Raw genomic sequence first — 16,790 nt, 5'->3', positions numbered from 1 at the left:
TGTCTGCCACCTTGATGGCTTTCCATATACTGTATGATGTGTTCGTGAGAATATGTAAGATGATGATGATGCGTTTCTACTGCAATAAACAACTTCTTTGTACTGTTTGCGTCTTTTTGGAATTGATCAACACTCAAGTGTCAAGTAACGACTGGATGAGAGAAAGATTGTATTGCTGTATTGTTGTATTGTGCTTTCTGCTTTGGCAATGTAAACGTATGTTTTCTCATGCCAATAAAGCCCTTTGAATTGGAAGGCAAATAAGAAAAATAACATGGACCAGGTGCTTTGAATACCACAGTTTTATTTCCATCAGTGACCACTAGATGAAGCTGTTACTTCCCTCATGGGCCCGGTCTTGGGACTGTTACACCCAGCTCTAAGCGTTGCAGCCTGTATGACATATAGAGGAAAAAGCAAATAATTATGTCTCAAGAGATGTCTGTAGAAATATGAATGCTTGTGGGTGGTTTTGTATTGTCACGGCTGAATTAACTCACTACTGTAGATATGATCAATTATCTGAATAATTAGACTTGTCTAGGACTTTTGACTCACAAATTCGGTGGTGAGCTAGCATAGTCAGATGTCAAGAACTTAGCACATCAGATACAAGCAAAGATGTCTAGCCTGGTTCTATAGCGTGACAAATAGCCGAGCTATGATGTTGCTTGCCCTCTGCTGCACTGTTTCCTGGCCATCATTGTCTTTTACTCCAATTTAGCAATCCTTGCTCCTTTTGAAATGTTTAATGTGGTTTTAGACATAGGACTAACTTAAAGACATAAAAACGTACGGGTTACAGGGAGGGAGTATGGTTATGTTAATCCATTCAATCCGGGAACGCATCTGTGTCATTTCAGATTTGAGCTAGAACCATTATTTTTATACTTTGGCCATTCAAAAATAGCAGATTTCCGTGCTACGAGCTTGTAGCTCTGTTATTTTTTGAAAAATCTTGAACATTTGTGCAAATATTTGAATACATATATTCTTTTGAAACTCCATTTTTTAAAAATCTTTGCTTCTGGGGGGGTCCCTGGAACAACATATTTTGTATGGGGATCGACGGCCAAAAACATAATTTTAGGGGTCCTTGACAAGAAGAAGTTTGAGCACCACTGATATAGCAACAATAGTTTTTCAGAAAAATTAAGACATTTGTTGAGACATTTGACAGTTACAAATGTTCGCTTTAAAAAATATATATATTCAAAGATTTGCACACATTTTCAAGAATTTTCAAAAATGGCAGATCTACAAGCTCATAGTGCGGCACTCGGTGCCGCACTATGAGCTTGTATATCTGCTATTTTTGAATAGCCAAATAAATCTAAAATGACAGAGATGAATTCCTGGATTGAATGGTTTAAGTCTGACTGTCACGGCAGCAATTTCCAAACAGTCTTGTTGTGGTTGTGTTTTTTTACACTGAACCCATTGTCCCTCTCTGATACCTTTCCCCATTATGAAACTGGGAGGTTCGTATTGGAACGTAAAAAATAGTTTGTGTGTGTGCGTGAGACTACATGTTACCCGATAGACCCCTTAACAGACGACGTCACACTGATAAGAACCAGTATGCGTGCAACCAGTATGCGCTAAATGAAACCCATTCTATCAGGTCTCGCTAGGACGCGCCTCATTAGCCAACACACAAGAGGGGGTTGGGATGTGCTGAAACCAGCGCGCCCCGAAACAACAGGTTGGAAACAGTGTCGGCCCTATGGGGGGGCATTGGGGGGCAATGCCCCCCCAGATTAGACTTTGTGCCCCCCCAGTTCAGATTGGCCAGATGTTTTTATTATTTTAATTTTTTTCAAGCAGCGCAGCGCAGCGCAGCGCAGCGCAGTATAGCCTGCCTTTTTTTTCTCCCGCTGTGGAGTCTGTGCCTGTGGAGATGCAATGCCGACATTACATTAAAGACATTATAGGCCTAATGCTGTAATTGTATTTGTTGTTGGTGCATATAGGGGCAAGGTAAATGAACCGAATTAACCGAAATAGAGTTACAAAACACCCCAAAAAAGTAAAATATCCATCCAATAACCGAAAAAAATCGCGCGCCGGCGCTTCGCGCCGGCGCGCACGGGTCCATCACGCACGCGCGCTGCGCGCGCGTGCGTGAGGGACAGGCAGGTGCCCCCCCTAGAATAATTAATGCCCCCCTGCTTATTACTGTCTGCAGCCGGCACTGGTTGGAAATTGATTGCGTGAAACAATCACCTGCGCATCCAGTCTCAATGTTAGTAAACAATTAATTGGTCTATCTGGGAACCCATTGCCAAATGAAAAGGAAAAACAGCGCCCTCTGCTGTTTTTTACTATGTCACTTGGCTCTGGGAGGAGGTCGACGTAGCACTCGTGCGCAAGAAAACCGGGGTTTTCGTCTGCCTTCAGCCTTTCACTTCCGGTGGTGCGACTCTGTTTTCATTCCCACTAACAATATTTCTACACGGAACACTAACACCACTTCTCCCAGAGAACATGGATCGTTTTGGTTATAAGCCCACTTGTTTCTATGATGAAAGAGCAAGTTAAAATGTGAATATCTTTCCGTGGTTGTCTGCTCCGAGGACGCTACTGTTAAATGAGTTTCGGTTTTGTTTTTAGTGGGAAGCAGAGCACAGACAGTAAATCCCGCCCACTACATTTGATTGGGTAAAGCGCAGCCTGCTTCCTGATCTGAAGGCACGCCCACTTGTAGGTCAGTGCGTACACGTTATGACGAACCCCCCCCCCCGACAGATTCAAACGCAGAGCAGAATCTGTTCTTGAGAGATTACATGTTACCAGACGCACCGGCTCCCAGGCCAGCCTTGAGGGTGTTGATCAGGGGGAACGGTCCCTGGCCACAGAACTGGCCGCTGAAGTCATCCATGTCCATAGTCCAGACCAGGGCTCCACCGAAACCACTCTGCTTCAGCCAGTCAACCTGTACGAACAGGGTGGTTTCAAATAAGTGACCAAAGCAGGAAATAGTAGTTGCAGTGGTGTAAAGTAACTAAGTACATTTACTCAAGTACTGTTCTTAAGTACAATGTTGAGGTATTTTTACTTTACTGGAGTACTTCCAATTTTCAGTACTTTTACTTCTATTCCACTACACCTCAGAGGCAAATATTGTACTTTTACTCCACTACAACTATTTGAAACCTTTAGTTACTAGTTACTTTGTAGATTGTGATCATTATTACAGAACATACATGAACCACTTCAGCTCTATATACATTTTGGGTTTTGGCCATTTGAAAATAGCCGTTCGACAAGCTCACAATGCGTCGCGATGCGACACATTGTGAGCTTGTAGATCTGCTATTTTCTAAAGAGTTACATTTGAAAACTTGTGAAATGGGACATTCTGCATAATGAGTACTTTTACTTTTGGTACTTTAAATACATTTTGATACCAATACTTTTGTACTTTTACTCTAGTCAATTTTGAATTCCGGACTTTTACTTGTAACAGAGTGTTTCTATATTGCAGTATTGATACTTTTACTTAAGTAACAAATTGTACTTTTTCCACCACTGTCAAATACTTTATCTGTCGCACCTTGATCTGATAGCTCTGGACGTTGTCGTATCCGACCCAGGTCTGGGTGTTGAAGGCGTAAGGCACTTGCTGTGGGGCGTCCCAGGACTCAGTGCCTCCTTCCTGGTTCAGGAAGTAGCAGATCTGAAAGAATGAAGGTAGATATAGGTATTTTTTCATATGGGCACCACAGTGAGTAGTCATATGACTACCAAGACAACACAAAATTACAACAATTGGGACAACGCAGGGCAAAACAAGGCAAAAAAAAACAAATAAGGCACCAAACTAACACAAGAAGGTAGATAATTTAGGTTCAAGTTTCAAGGTGTTTTATATCTTCCTAATAGGGGTGTAACGATACGTTTTAACAACGATTCGATACGTATCACGATACTTGGTTGTCGATACGATGCATGAACGATACAGGTTAATTTAGAACGATACGATACATTTCGATTCAGTGATTTAGTCGATACGATACATGAACGATACAGGACAGGTTAATTTGGAACGATACGATTCGATTCAATGATTTAAAATCGATATAGTAACTATTTATTTACCCAAAAATTCTGTGTGAAAAATAAATACCTGGATACTGGATATATAAACCCCTCTTTCTCTTTTTTCTTCTTAAAAGTACTTAGTATTGATAACATCATTTGCATTGAAAAACGATTCGATATGATTATTTGCATTGCAAAACGATTCGATACGATACAAAGCCAAACGATACGATATTTTGCTGTTTGCATATCGATATAGTAGATCGTTGAAACTTCTAAACTATTTTTTGATGCAGTTACTATATCGTTACACCTCTACTTCCTAATATGCATGTTGCCTATGTGGCAACGTGGCAAGGACACTGACATTCTTGTAGTCAGAATAGATATAGGAATAACTAGAAAGGTGTGCTCTTCAGAGTGTATATCTCTGCCAGGCTGGCAGAGATACAAATAAGAACTAGACTAAAATCTAGTGGAGAAGAGATCCAGTAGAACTAAACAACAAGTCATTTTATGTGTGGTTGCGCTCGGGTGTTACGCTCTGAAAATAGTTCACTAGATCTACAAGCTCACAACCCACGCACGCACGCACGCACGCACGCACGCACGCACGCACGCACGCACGCACGCACGCACGCACTTAAATACCTCATAGTAGGCCAAGGCTCCAGGCTGATGGGTGAATTGACCAGCGGGTCCAGTTCCGGTGGCTGGAGCACCAACAGCGGTGTTGTAAGAAGAAGCCAGGTGCCAGGTTTTGCCATAGGTTGAGAATCCAACCAGCAGCTTCTCAGCTGGGGCGCCACTGCTCTTCCAGTAGTTCATAGCGTAATCCTATATGGACAAAGGAAACATACAGCACAGCCTTCCATCCATACAGTATCACAATGTCAGTGGAAAGTATATTTACTTAAGTACAATTTTGAGGTACTTTTACTTAACTGGAGTATTTCCAATTTTCAATACTTTTACTTCTACTCCACTACATCTCAGAGGAAAATATTGTACTTTTACTCCACTACAATTATTCGCAAACTTTAGTTACTAGTTACTTTTACAAACGTACATTACCCATTTCAGCCCTACATACATTTCGCCATTTGAAAATAGCCGATCTACAAGCTCACAATGTGTCGCGATGCGACACATTGTGAGCTTGTAGATCTGCTATTTTCAAAAGATTTCTATACATTTGAAAACTTGTGAAACGGGACATTCTGCATAATGAGTACTTTTACTTTTGTACTTTAAGTACATTTCAATGCCAATACTTTTGCATTTTTACTCAAGTATATTTTGATTACCGGACTTTGACTTGTGACAGAGTATTTTCTGCATTGCAGTATTGATACTTTTACTTGAGTACTTTTTCCAGCACTGCTCCTCGCTCACCACATTGGCGTAGACATGGCTGCCGTGGTCAGCTGGGCCCTGGTACAGGGGGCTGTTCTCTCCAGTATTATGCTCCCAGGAGCCGTGGAAGGCGTAGGTCATCACATGGAAGTAGTCCAGGATACTGGAATGAAAGGATCATATACGTCAGGAGTCAGGGATTCTTGCATTCAGCGTTCGCTCAGTGACAAAGTTGCAGGATTGGTCCGTTTTGGGGACAGAGTTACAGGATTGGTCGGTTTTGGGGACAGAGTTACAGGATTGGTCAGTCAATAACATAAGCACTATAAGTCTCTCCAGGCTATGGGATACAAATCACTTGGAGAGTTCCAAGTTATAATTTTGTGGGACATGATATGCTATATAGTTGTTAAAAAGACACATAGTGCTGCTTTAAATATTAATGGGATGACTACAGACGACTGCATATGAACATTTCATATCATCCAGGAATTATAGACATCGGTTAAACTAAGCTATACGATGACTAAAGCTACGACTATATATAGACTAAAGTGAGGGACTAGTTGAGAAGAGATCCAGTAGAACTAAAAGTTCTACTGGATTTGCGTTGTGAGCTTGTAGATCGTCTATTTTCAGCACGCAACCAAGTGTAAAATCAGCCATAACGAAGCCATCAAGGCTGTTTGTGTGTGTGCGTGCGTGTCCGTGTGCGTGTGTGTGTGTGTGTGTGTGTGTGTCTTCTATACTGACGCTCCGAGCTGGGGAACCTGGTATCCAGAGTCGATGGTTCCCTTTGACGCAGTGACAGCAGCGGTGAGCATCAGACGAGGACGGTTGGTCTGCATGCCTTCAGCCTCGAAGGCATCCATCAGTTCCTGCGGAGACACAGGTGATGATGGAGAGAGATGTGAGGGTGTCAGTATTATCCTCAAGGATGACTTCTTAATCAATATGTGACTCCTTTTATTTGTGAGGTGTACTTCACCCAAGAAATTACTTTATTTCTATCGTTTACCTACCAGCTCATGCACCAGGGGCGCAGCCATGGGTGGGCCGTGGCCCACCCACATAGAAAGCTGGCTCACCCAATCGATTTACCAAAAAAAAATAATTGGGGGGATTTTTTTATTTATTTTTTTATAATACATTTTTCGATAGAAAATCGGTAAAATCAGGCAAAAATATGAATTAAATAACATAACCCTAACCCAACCCTAACCCTAAAACCGAAATAAAGTAACAAAAAAACGCCCAAAAAAGCCCAATAACCGCCCAATAACCCGCTCCTGCCTAGGCCCAGCCTATACTAGCGTTCTGGCTGCGCCACGGTCATGCACGAGCGAAGAGCGTGCCCGTAGGGCAGTGTTGATTTCGACGACTAAAACTATGACGAAAAAGGTTCGTCGACTATCATTTTTCACTGAAACGAAATAAAAAGTTGTAATGACTAAAACTATGACTAAATATTGACTATTAGACTAAAATGCTAGTGAGGGTCTAGTGGAGAAGAGATCCAGTAGAACTAAAAGACAAGTCAAGCGGACTGTCAGGTCTTCATGGCTGACCTGACACAGGACGGTGAAGCGCTCCTTGTCCTCGGGCGGGGAGCCCCGAGAGCCTGGGAACTCCCAGTCAATGTCCAGACCATCGAACCCGTACTGACGCAGGAACTTGATCGAACTCTGGATGAAGGTCAGACGGTTAGCAGGAGTGGACACCATTTGTGTGAACCTGGAGAGAGAGAGAGAGAGAGAGAGAGAGAGAGAGAGAGAGAGAGAGAGAGAGAGAGAGAGAGAGAGAGAGAGAGAGAGAGAGAGAGAGAGAGAGAGAGAGAGAGAGAGAGAGAGAGAGAGAGAGAGAGAGAGTCAAAGGGGTCATATAGAGCGTGCCAAAATTCCTGAAAGGGGCGTCAGCAAGTGTCTTTTAGTAGCCGCGGACATCTTTGAGGGGTAAAAACCAGGTTGACTTAACATTGCCCAATGCCACGCCCAATGCCAACCCCCCTCGTGATGACGACGCGTTGGCACGCTCTATAAGTGCTTTTACTCTATCTGAGAACCTTTTTGCCGGAGTTAATACTCACTGCGAAGTTCCGAAGCTCCCTCCACCAACGGCCAGCAGGGTCTTCAGATTGCTGTTCCTGAAAAACAAAACAAATTAATTCAGTTCTCACACCTTTGCATTGTGCCAGCCTGTATGCAGGAGATATGCATTGGTTAATTAATGTGTGATGCCAGAATAACAACCACCATCATACTGATTTAATAAAAGCATGTAGCTTAACAAGTGGTGTAAAGTAACTAAGTACACGTACTCAAGTACCGTAAAAGTGAAATTCTGAGGTATTTTTTACTTTACTGGAGTATTTCTAGTTTTCAGTACTTTTACTTCTTCTCCACTACATCTCAGAGGCAAATATTGTACTTTTACTCCACTACAATTATTTGAAAACTTTGGTTACTAGTTACTTTGTAGATTTAGATTATTATTACAAAACATACATTAACCACTTCAGCCCTATATACATTTCTGCCATTTGAAAATAGCCTATTTTCAAAAGATTGTTATACATTTGAAAACGTGAAATAGGACATTCTGCATAATCAGTACTTTTACTTTTGGTACTTTAAATACATTTAGATGGAAGTTAAACGTGGCCATAGATTTTGTGAGCATGTGCACACTAAAAAACTATATTTTACACTTTCAGAATGTGTCTGCATGCTCACTGGTTCTTGAGAGCCTGGAACTCTCCATAGAGCTTCGCATCATCCCACTGAGTGGTCTTGAGCGCGTTATGGTCCATTCCAGCGAAGGCGTAGACGAGGTGATCACAGAGACACGGGTCGATGTTGGTGGGCATGAACTTTCCGGCACCGTGACGGTACTGTGACCAGTTGGTGAAATAACAGGTGAGGACGTAGGAGGATGCTAAAAAGGTACGACAGACACGGTTAGGTCTCGTTGTTGTTGTTGATGATGTTGTTCTTTTAAATGTTGCTGTAAGAGTGCGTCTTACCTAGCTGCACATGCAGCAGGAGAGCCAGTCCTGCGGACGGAGAGAGAGAGAGAGTGGGGGGGATCATATGAATCATGTTAAACAATTAATTTGAACAAAATAATAGATTCTGTAAATGAATCTTAAGTTACAAAAATTTCAGTTAAATTCCTTCGCAAAAACAAAGGGAGAACTAGTTCTCAGCAACAATTTCTCAGCTTACCAACGCAGATGAGAAGCTTGCCCATGTTGCCTCAGTATAACTAACCAAAGGCCAGAAGCCTCTTACATGTATATATACCTTCCGTTCCTCTCCAAATCAATAAACTATGTTTGATCTGGCCTCATTATTTCTGATAAAGCAGCAATCATTTGTTTGGTCAGTACTTGCCCTTTCTAGTGTCAACTGTACTTGTGCTGATAACTTTCCAATGTCATTCAATAATGATTGGTCATGACGACACTTTGAAACCAATTAAACAAAGGTTATCATCTATAGCACACAGTGTTGTGCTAGTTACTGAAAACCAGTAACGAGTTACCATTACTAGTTATTTCATTTAAAAGTAACTAAGTGTTACTGTGAAAAGTAACTTTTTAGTTACTTTAAAAAAAAAGGCTCCCATTATTGCCCTTATAGCCTTCATTTCAGTACTGTTATTGCATTGGAGAATAATACAATCTGTTGATCAACTTGACATGCATTTGCATCACTGAACTCTGCTAAGCAATGTGATCTATACCAGGGGTCGCGCTATAGCTGGTCCCAATGTCCTGCTGGTCCCAATGTCCAGAATGATTCAACATTTTTGGTAACTACCAACATGTCCGGTTTGAAACACAATTCAATCGCCCCACAAATTGACCAGTCACTCTGGCCCCATGGCAATTTTCCTGCAATGAAAATGAATCGGACCACTTTCTCTCTGAGATACTTGTGAAATCAGGCAAGGACCCCAGACATTATATAGTTGAGTTCCAGTTTGAGGTGTCGAATATACCTGCTTTTTACTCATAGCAAGTAACTTTCTCTGTGCTGAACTCACGTGACAGTGCACTGGGTTTCTTCAGCATTATGTGTTTGATTGTCTTTTGTTAAGGACATTTAGTGTCTTTCTTTCTTTCGCACCAGATATTGTGAACACTGGTTTCAGTGTTAACCTCCACTGATAGAAAAGTGTTTCAGTGATACTGATAGCCTATGCCTATGCATACTTTATGTCAACGGAAAGAAAGTACACACATATTTATACTTAATACTACATATCAGCAATAATATCGTCACCTAATGGCCTACGTCATTTTTTTTAAGTTATTCAGGAAAAATTAAAAACTGATCCAAAACAAAACTATAGGATATTTCTTAATCATTTCACCCAAAATGTTTATAACAAATTATTACTATTAATTTAAAAATAACACTGTCAGTTATGTAACATAAGAGATTTAAATGGGTTTAAATAGGATTAAACCTGACTTAGGCCAAATGATTTTGGCCTAAGTCAAAATCATTGGCAATTCACAAAATTGGGCAAGTCACAAAAACAAGTGACTTAGGCCAAAAAAAGTCTATTTTTGCCTAAGTCACACTAGGGAGTTAGGCCATTATACTAAAAGGGGCGGGAATAGCATGATCCTTTTCAATTAGGATATAGGCGATTTTACTAGAGGTGGCCAGTGTCATGAGGAGCTGACTTAGGCAAAAATATAATTTTCCTCAAGAAATGACTTAGGCCAGTAGTTTAGCAAGGTGAGAATATTTAAAAAGAATAAAATCTTTTTTTTTTAAATCTACAGTGGGTCAATTTTGTGGCAGTTAGTTTTGCCAGGCAGAAGACCACAGATTCTTCAAAGTGAGTTTGAAATCTCTGTCCATCTCCGATGTATCCAGTCAGTGTGTATGTGTTGTGCTTCCCTTCTTCTCCACCAGGTGGTGTACTTCACAGCCATATTCCCTTATGTAGTGCTGCTCATCCTGCTGGTCAGAGGTGTGACACTAGAGGGCGCCATAGATGGGATCGAGTACTACATTGGTTCTCAGTCCAATATGACTAAACTTCGTGAAGCAGAGGTAATATAGACCTTTCTTATTTACTTGGGCAAAAGTTGTCACCAGAAAATAGTGTTTAAAACTCACAGAATAGACTTTATTTGCCATTTGCATGAAAGCATGGGAACTCTTGGAGCTCAGCTCCCAGGGTCTGCATTTAAAAAGATAGACAAGACAGAAAGAACATGCACCCTACAATACTACATGTATCCTACAATACTTTAAAAAAAAAAGACAGATCAAATAAATAAGCACTTCATATTCTAACTACTGTAAAACCAGTGCAATCATTGTGCAATTCATCTGTCATGATTCAGATCACCTATTTCCTATATATGTGCAGTAGGTGATGTGTAATAGTGACTACCGTCCTTAATGTCTTGGATTTGCTCTGTAATTTTAGGTCTGGAAAGATGCAGCAACTCAGATCTTCTACTCTCTGTCTGTTGCGTGGGGTGGAGTCACTGCCCTGTCCTCCTACAATAAGTTCCATAACAACGTGTTCCAGGACACTATCGTTGTCACACTCACTAACTGTGGTAAGTACTACGCAGTATTAAATAATGAGCATGACATGTACAGTAGCAATATGGGCAAAATGCATTGATTTAATACTTAATTAAAAGTTTGCAATTTGTACAGAGGTACGTACGGTTTACAATGATTTTTTTAAAGGTTTCATGACATTCAGTTTTACCACACATTAAAAGTCTTTGTCATGGTCCTTGGTCCGTGTATAAAAACTTTAACAAAAAAATCCACTCCAGTGATCCAAGGCAGGTGTTTTTCTCTCACATTTCTAAAGCCTTTTCAACTGCAATGAAAAAAGAAATCTTTGCCTGCGGGTGTCGCTGTTGAGGGATTTTGCCTGTCAATCATCGCCTCTGCTCCGCCCCCCCCCCAAAGGAAAGGATAGGGGAGGGGAGGGGCGAGGAGGAGAGTGGGTGGGATTAATGGCCTGTGACTTCACTGCCCAAGGGCCAAGCTCAGATTACTTTTCGGCCTAATTATTCAGAAAACCCCAGACCATAGAAAATCCACTGAATGTTCAAAGTTCAGATTTTTTGGGTGTAATTGAGGTCATAAACCCCCCCGAAAAATAAAAAAAGTGAAAATGAATGTCATATAACCTTTAAAAGGATAACACAAAAAGCCCTATGGGGCTTGTTTCCATTGTGGTTCTGTGTATTCAATGCATTAAGACATTTAAAGACATACATTAATAAACAAGACATAATCAACACTAGTAGCAATGAACGTATATGTGCAGTAAACATTGGGGGGGGCTATTTCTGGTGTTAAGCTGTGTTTTTGCCATTTTATGAACAGTAACAGTTTTGGACATACAAGGCAGGGCAGCGACGATATAATCCCTGATTGCTTTTGTTTCATCTGCTCCAAAGGAACCAGTGTGTTTGCTGGCTTCGCCATCTTCTCCATTTTGGGCCACATGGCTCACGTCTCCGGGAAGAAGGTTTCTGAGGTCGCCCAAGCAGGTGAGAGAGAACACTGTGGATGCAAAAAAAGTATTGATTATTTTCTTTGTGATCAACTACTTTTTCGATTAATCGAATAAACCGGAAGCATATATACATATAACACATAAAAATAAGTGATCTACAAGCTCATAATATGTCGCATCATCTATTTGTGGTATTTTGGAAAATCGATCCACCGTGGTGTATTCAATTAGTTTGATGAACCATTGCCCCCCAGTTCTGTTTGACCTTGTTACCTGTATTTGTGTGCAGGATTTGGTCTGGCATTCATTGCATATCCAGAGGCTTTGGTGAAGTTGCCCGTACTGCCCCTATGGTCCTTTCTCTTCTTCTTCATGCTGGTAACTCTTGGTCTGGACTCCCAGTTTGCCGGGATCGGTGAGTTTCAGATATAAACCACTCTAAACCCATGCCTAACCGCAAAGACAATTAAGCCCTATAAAACATTTAATTAAATTAAATGTATCACATGCTGAATAGTGAAAATAGCTGATCTGCATGCTCACAATGTGTGTGGTGACGCATTGTCAGCTTGTAGATCAGTTATGCTCACTGTTTTTGAAATTGTTGAACTTTTTTTAATTGAATGTCCCCCCCTTTTTTATGGAGGAGGGGGGGGGGGTATTTTCACCTATAACACGCCCAAAATAGGAACGCTACATTGAAAGAGGTTAACCATACGAACAGGCCCTATAACCTCAACCTAAACAGCTATAATCATTCACGTAGATCACAGAGGTTTCCGACCGCTGAATATCCACTACATTTACATTTTTTAAATGCCTCCCTTCTGCCTATTCCAATTTGAAGACAACCTACGATTGTTTCTACTTGAAGATGTTATTGTCTTAGTGCTGCAGGGTCATTATGAATTCCTTCCTGTCATTATAGAGACTATCAGCACCTGCCTGGTAGACTGGTACCCGGAATTCTTCAAATCTAGGCGGCCCCTAATAACCTTGGTGACCTGTGCCGTTCTCTTCTTCCTCGGCCTGCCGTGCGTCACAAGCGTAAGTCAGCTTCCTTAAGTGCCACTTCATGTCACCTCATATTGTCATTTTACCCAATAGAGCACCGAAGTCCTGACGTCACTGCCAGTAGAGGGCGCTTTCTGCAGGTTCATGGCTTTACTTTTAGTATTGATATCCTCATTGGGGAATCTTAGATTGCTTCATATAATAACTGTGTTCCAAAAATAAACACACCACCCCGGCGATTTTACTCATATGGATATGAAGCATCGACTGAAGGTGTAAATGTACACATTTACCCAAAGAGTAACACAATATAAACACTAGAAACGAGTCAAACAACCCAAACACTACATTTCCCATGCATGAACGCGGCTGCTGTGGGGACAGTGATTTCAGACCCGGAAGTAGTAGTTCTTAAGACTTTTAAGACAGAATTAATTCAATTTTCGACAGAAACAGGCTGTATATATAAATGAATATCATAAACGATGCAGAGCCACCCCCCTGACAAAAACGCCGGGGTGGTGTGTTTATGTTTGGAACACAGTTCTTATATGACGTGATCTAAGATTCCCAAATGGGGATTTCAACACAAAAAATAAAGCCACAAACCCGTGAAACAGCGCCCTCTAGTGGCAGTGACGTCAGACTTCGGTGCTCTATACCATCCAACTGTGTGTGTGTGTGTGTGTGTGTGTGTGTGTGTGTGTGTGTGTGTGTGTGTGTGTGTGTGTGTGTGTGTGTGTGTGTGTGTGTGTGTGTGTGTGTGTGTGTGTGTGTGTGTGTGTGTGACAGGCAGGAATATACTGGGTGACTCTCATGGACACTTTTGTTGCTAGCTGGGTTCTGCTAATCGCTGGTTTCTTGGAGATCATCGGCTTCTTCTACATATATGGTACTGTAAATGTGAACAGATGTGGAGATGTTATCCATGTTACACTCTGTTTGATTATTGTATCATATATATATAATGGTTTGGCTTGAAAAACCTTGAAGACCCCTGGTGGTGTAAACGAACACTGCCATCATGGCCTTTATTGTTCTGTGCTGATCAGGTGATCCTGATCTGGTCTCTGTCGCCGTTCGTTGCTCCTACTTATGGAGACGTGGAGTTTCCAACCTGGGGCCTGGCTCTGGGCTGGTGCATGGCTCTGTTCTGCATCCTCTGGATCCCTGTCATCGCTAGCCTGGTTCCAGACGAATCTGCCTTTGCAAAATTGCATCGCACTTTAGCCCTCGGCAGATTAGGTCTGGCCCCCCTCAATAGAGATTTCATTTCTCTCCCTCCGAAGTAGTGAGGGACCAATCAGGGCCCAGTATCCAAATGTGGGCGGGCTTATCACCTTATTTGGATCTTTTTGTAACCACCCCTTGGAAAAAAATCTATCGTTGATAGGGACCAGACTAATATCCACGCAGTGTGTCGTGTGATATTGTCTGGCCACGCGAGGCTATGTCATCGCCGTGTGTAAACTGATTAAAGCAGAGGGCAGCCTGTGGAAGGTGAGTGTGTGTGTGTGTGTGTGTGTGTGTGTGTGTGTGTGTGTGTGTGTGTGTGTGTGTGTGTGTGTGTGTGTGTGTGTGTGTGTGTGTGTGTGTGTGTGTGTGTGTGTGTGTGTGTGTGTGTGTGTGCGTGCGTGCGTGCGTGCGTGCGTGCGTGCGTGCGTGCGTGCGTGCGTGCGTGTGAGTGTCTGCTATCAGCAGTGGTGGAAAAAGTACTCGCATTCTTTACTTAAGTAAAAGTACCAATACTGCAATATTAAAATACTCTGTTCCAAGTAAAAGTCCAGAATTGAAAATTCACTTGAGTAAAAGTACGAAAGTATTGGCATCAAAATGTACTTAAAGTACCAAAAGTAAAAGTACTAAATATTAGAAAATAGCCGATCTACAAGCTCACAACGCGCCGCGATGCGAGCTTGTAGATCTGCTATTTTCAAATAGCCTATGTATAAAGTAGGGCTAAAGTGGTTAATGTATGTTTCATTATATCATAGTTTATATCTGAAAAGTAACTAGTAACTAAAGTTTTCAAATAATTGTAATGGAGTAAAAGTGCAATATTTGCCTCTGAGATGTAGTGGAGTAGAAGTAAAAGTATTGGAAATTGGAAATACTCAAGTAAAGTACAAATACCTCAAAATTGTACTTACCACCACTGGCTATCTATCAGTGATGGACGAAGTACAATTTTCCCTTTTTTACCTAAGTGATACCACAATGTAGAAATACTCTCAAGAAATTATGTCCACTGTAATGTAATGTCTCCGACCTTGATGGCTTTCCATACTCATACTGTATGATGTGCACGTGGGAATATGTAAGATGATGATGATTCCCTATCTGTGATACTCAGTGTTCTACTGCAATAAACAACTTCTTTGTACCGTTTGCATCTTTTTGGAATCGATCAAGGAACGACTGGATGAGAGAAAGGCAAATGAGAAAAATAACTTAGACAGTCCCAGGTGCTTTGAATGCCACAGTTTTATTTCCATCAGTGACCACTAGACTTCCCTCATGGGCCCGGTCTTGGGACTTCGGACAACTACTGGCGATAGGGCGAAGTGGGCGGGGGGGGCGATGAAAGATGGATTTTCTTTATCTTTTGGACGATGTCGCCCGGCGATCGCCTGAGAGTCGCCCGCTGTTAAAACGTACGGTCAACGTTGCAGCCTGTATGACACATAAGAGGAAAAAGCAAATAATTATATCTCAAGAGATGACGGAGTCTGTAGAAATATGAATGCATGTATTATCAGTGACAAAGTTACAGGATTGGTCAGTTTTGGGGACAGTTACAATAAATAACATGAGCACTAGTCTCTCCAGGCTATGGGATTTAAATCACCAGGTGATGGGATGAAAGAGTTCCAACAGAGACAGAATTAACTCACTAGCCTACTGTAGATACAGTATGATCAATTATCTGAATAATCAGACTTGTGTAGGACCTTTGACTCTGAGCATAGTGAGATGTCAAGAACTTTAGCACATTAGATACAAGCAAAGATGTCTAGCCTGGTTCTATAGTGTAACAAATAGCCGAGCTATGATGTTGCTTGCCCTCGGTTACATGTCGCCTTTCCGACGGTTACTAACCCTATACCTAACCCTAACCCTAACCGCACGCGGAAGTCACGTAGTCGGAGTAGTGGGATGTCGGAATGGAAGGCGGTTACCCTTGCCCTCTGCTGCACTGTTTCCTGGCCATCATTGTCTTTTACCCCAATTTAGCAATCCTCGCTCCTTTCGAAATGTTTAATGTGGTTTTAGACATAGGACTAATAACTTAAAGACATACAAACGTAAGAGGTACAGGGAGGGAGTATGTTTATGTTAATCCATTCAATCCGGGAACGCATCTGTGTCATTTTAGATTTGAGCTAGAGCCATTATTTTTATACTTTGGCCATTCATAAATAGCATATTTCCGCGCTACGAGCTTGTAGATCTGCTATTTCTGAAAAATCTTGAACATTTTGTGCAAATCCTACATAGGCCTACATTCCTTTGAAACTCTTTTTTTTTTTGCTTCTGGGGGGGGGGGGTCCCTGGAACAACATATTTTGATGGGGATCGGTGGCCAAAAACATAATTTTGCGGGTCCTTGACAAGAAAAAGTTTGAGCACCACTGATATAGCAACAATAGTTTTTCAGAAAGATTAAGACATTTGTTGAGACATTTGACAGTTACAAATGTTCGCTTTAAAATATATATATTCAAAGATTTGCACAAATGTTCACGATTTAAAAAAAAATAGCAGATCTACAAGCTCATAGCGCGGCACTCGGTGCCACGATGTGAGCTTGTATATCTGCTATTTTTGAATAGCCAAAGAAATCTAAAATGACAGAGATGCAT

General features: G+C 41.5%; 2 protein-coding genes across 2 annotated transcripts; one reads left to right on the top strand and one right to left on the bottom strand.

Annotated features, from left to right (window-relative positions):
* Positions 1–2,782: 2,782 nt before the first annotated feature.
* On the bottom strand, positions 2,783–8,649 carry LOC311048632 (acidic mammalian chitinase-like; the record flags this gene model as incomplete). The annotated part of the gene is made up of 10 exons (XM_084061896.1): positions 2,783–2,935; positions 3,557–3,679; positions 4,696–4,881; positions 5,440–5,563; positions 6,154–6,278; positions 6,969–7,134; positions 7,487–7,543; positions 8,133–8,334; positions 8,423–8,452; positions 8,625–8,649. The coding sequence occupies 10 exons, from the start codon at positions 8,647–8,649 to the stop codon at positions 2,783–2,785; spliced, it is 1,191 nt and encodes a 396-aa protein (XP_083918022.1).
* A 1,633-nt stretch (positions 8,650–10,282) lies between these two features.
* Positions 10,283–13,768, top strand: LOC311048631 (sodium- and chloride-dependent neutral and basic amino acid transporter B(0+)-like; the record flags this gene model as incomplete). Its single annotated transcript, XM_084061895.1, has 7 exons — positions 10,283–10,291; positions 10,332–10,472; positions 10,855–10,990; positions 11,855–11,947; positions 12,203–12,328; positions 12,842–12,960; positions 13,724–13,768. 7 exons carry the CDS (start codon positions 10,283–10,285, stop codon positions 13,736–13,738), a joined length of 639 nt encoding a protein of 212 aa, XP_083918021.1. The 3' UTR covers positions 13,739–13,768.
* Positions 13,769–16,790: the final 3,022 nt, after the last annotated feature.

This window comes from Gymnoscopelus microlampas (assembly GCF_963454915.1).
Source record: "Gymnoscopelus microlampas genome assembly, chromosome: 7".
NCBI classification, from domain to species: Eukaryota; Metazoa; Chordata; class Actinopteri; order Myctophiformes; family Myctophidae; genus Gymnoscopelus; species Gymnoscopelus microlampas.
This window is presented reverse-complemented; position numbering and strand designations above follow the sequence as displayed.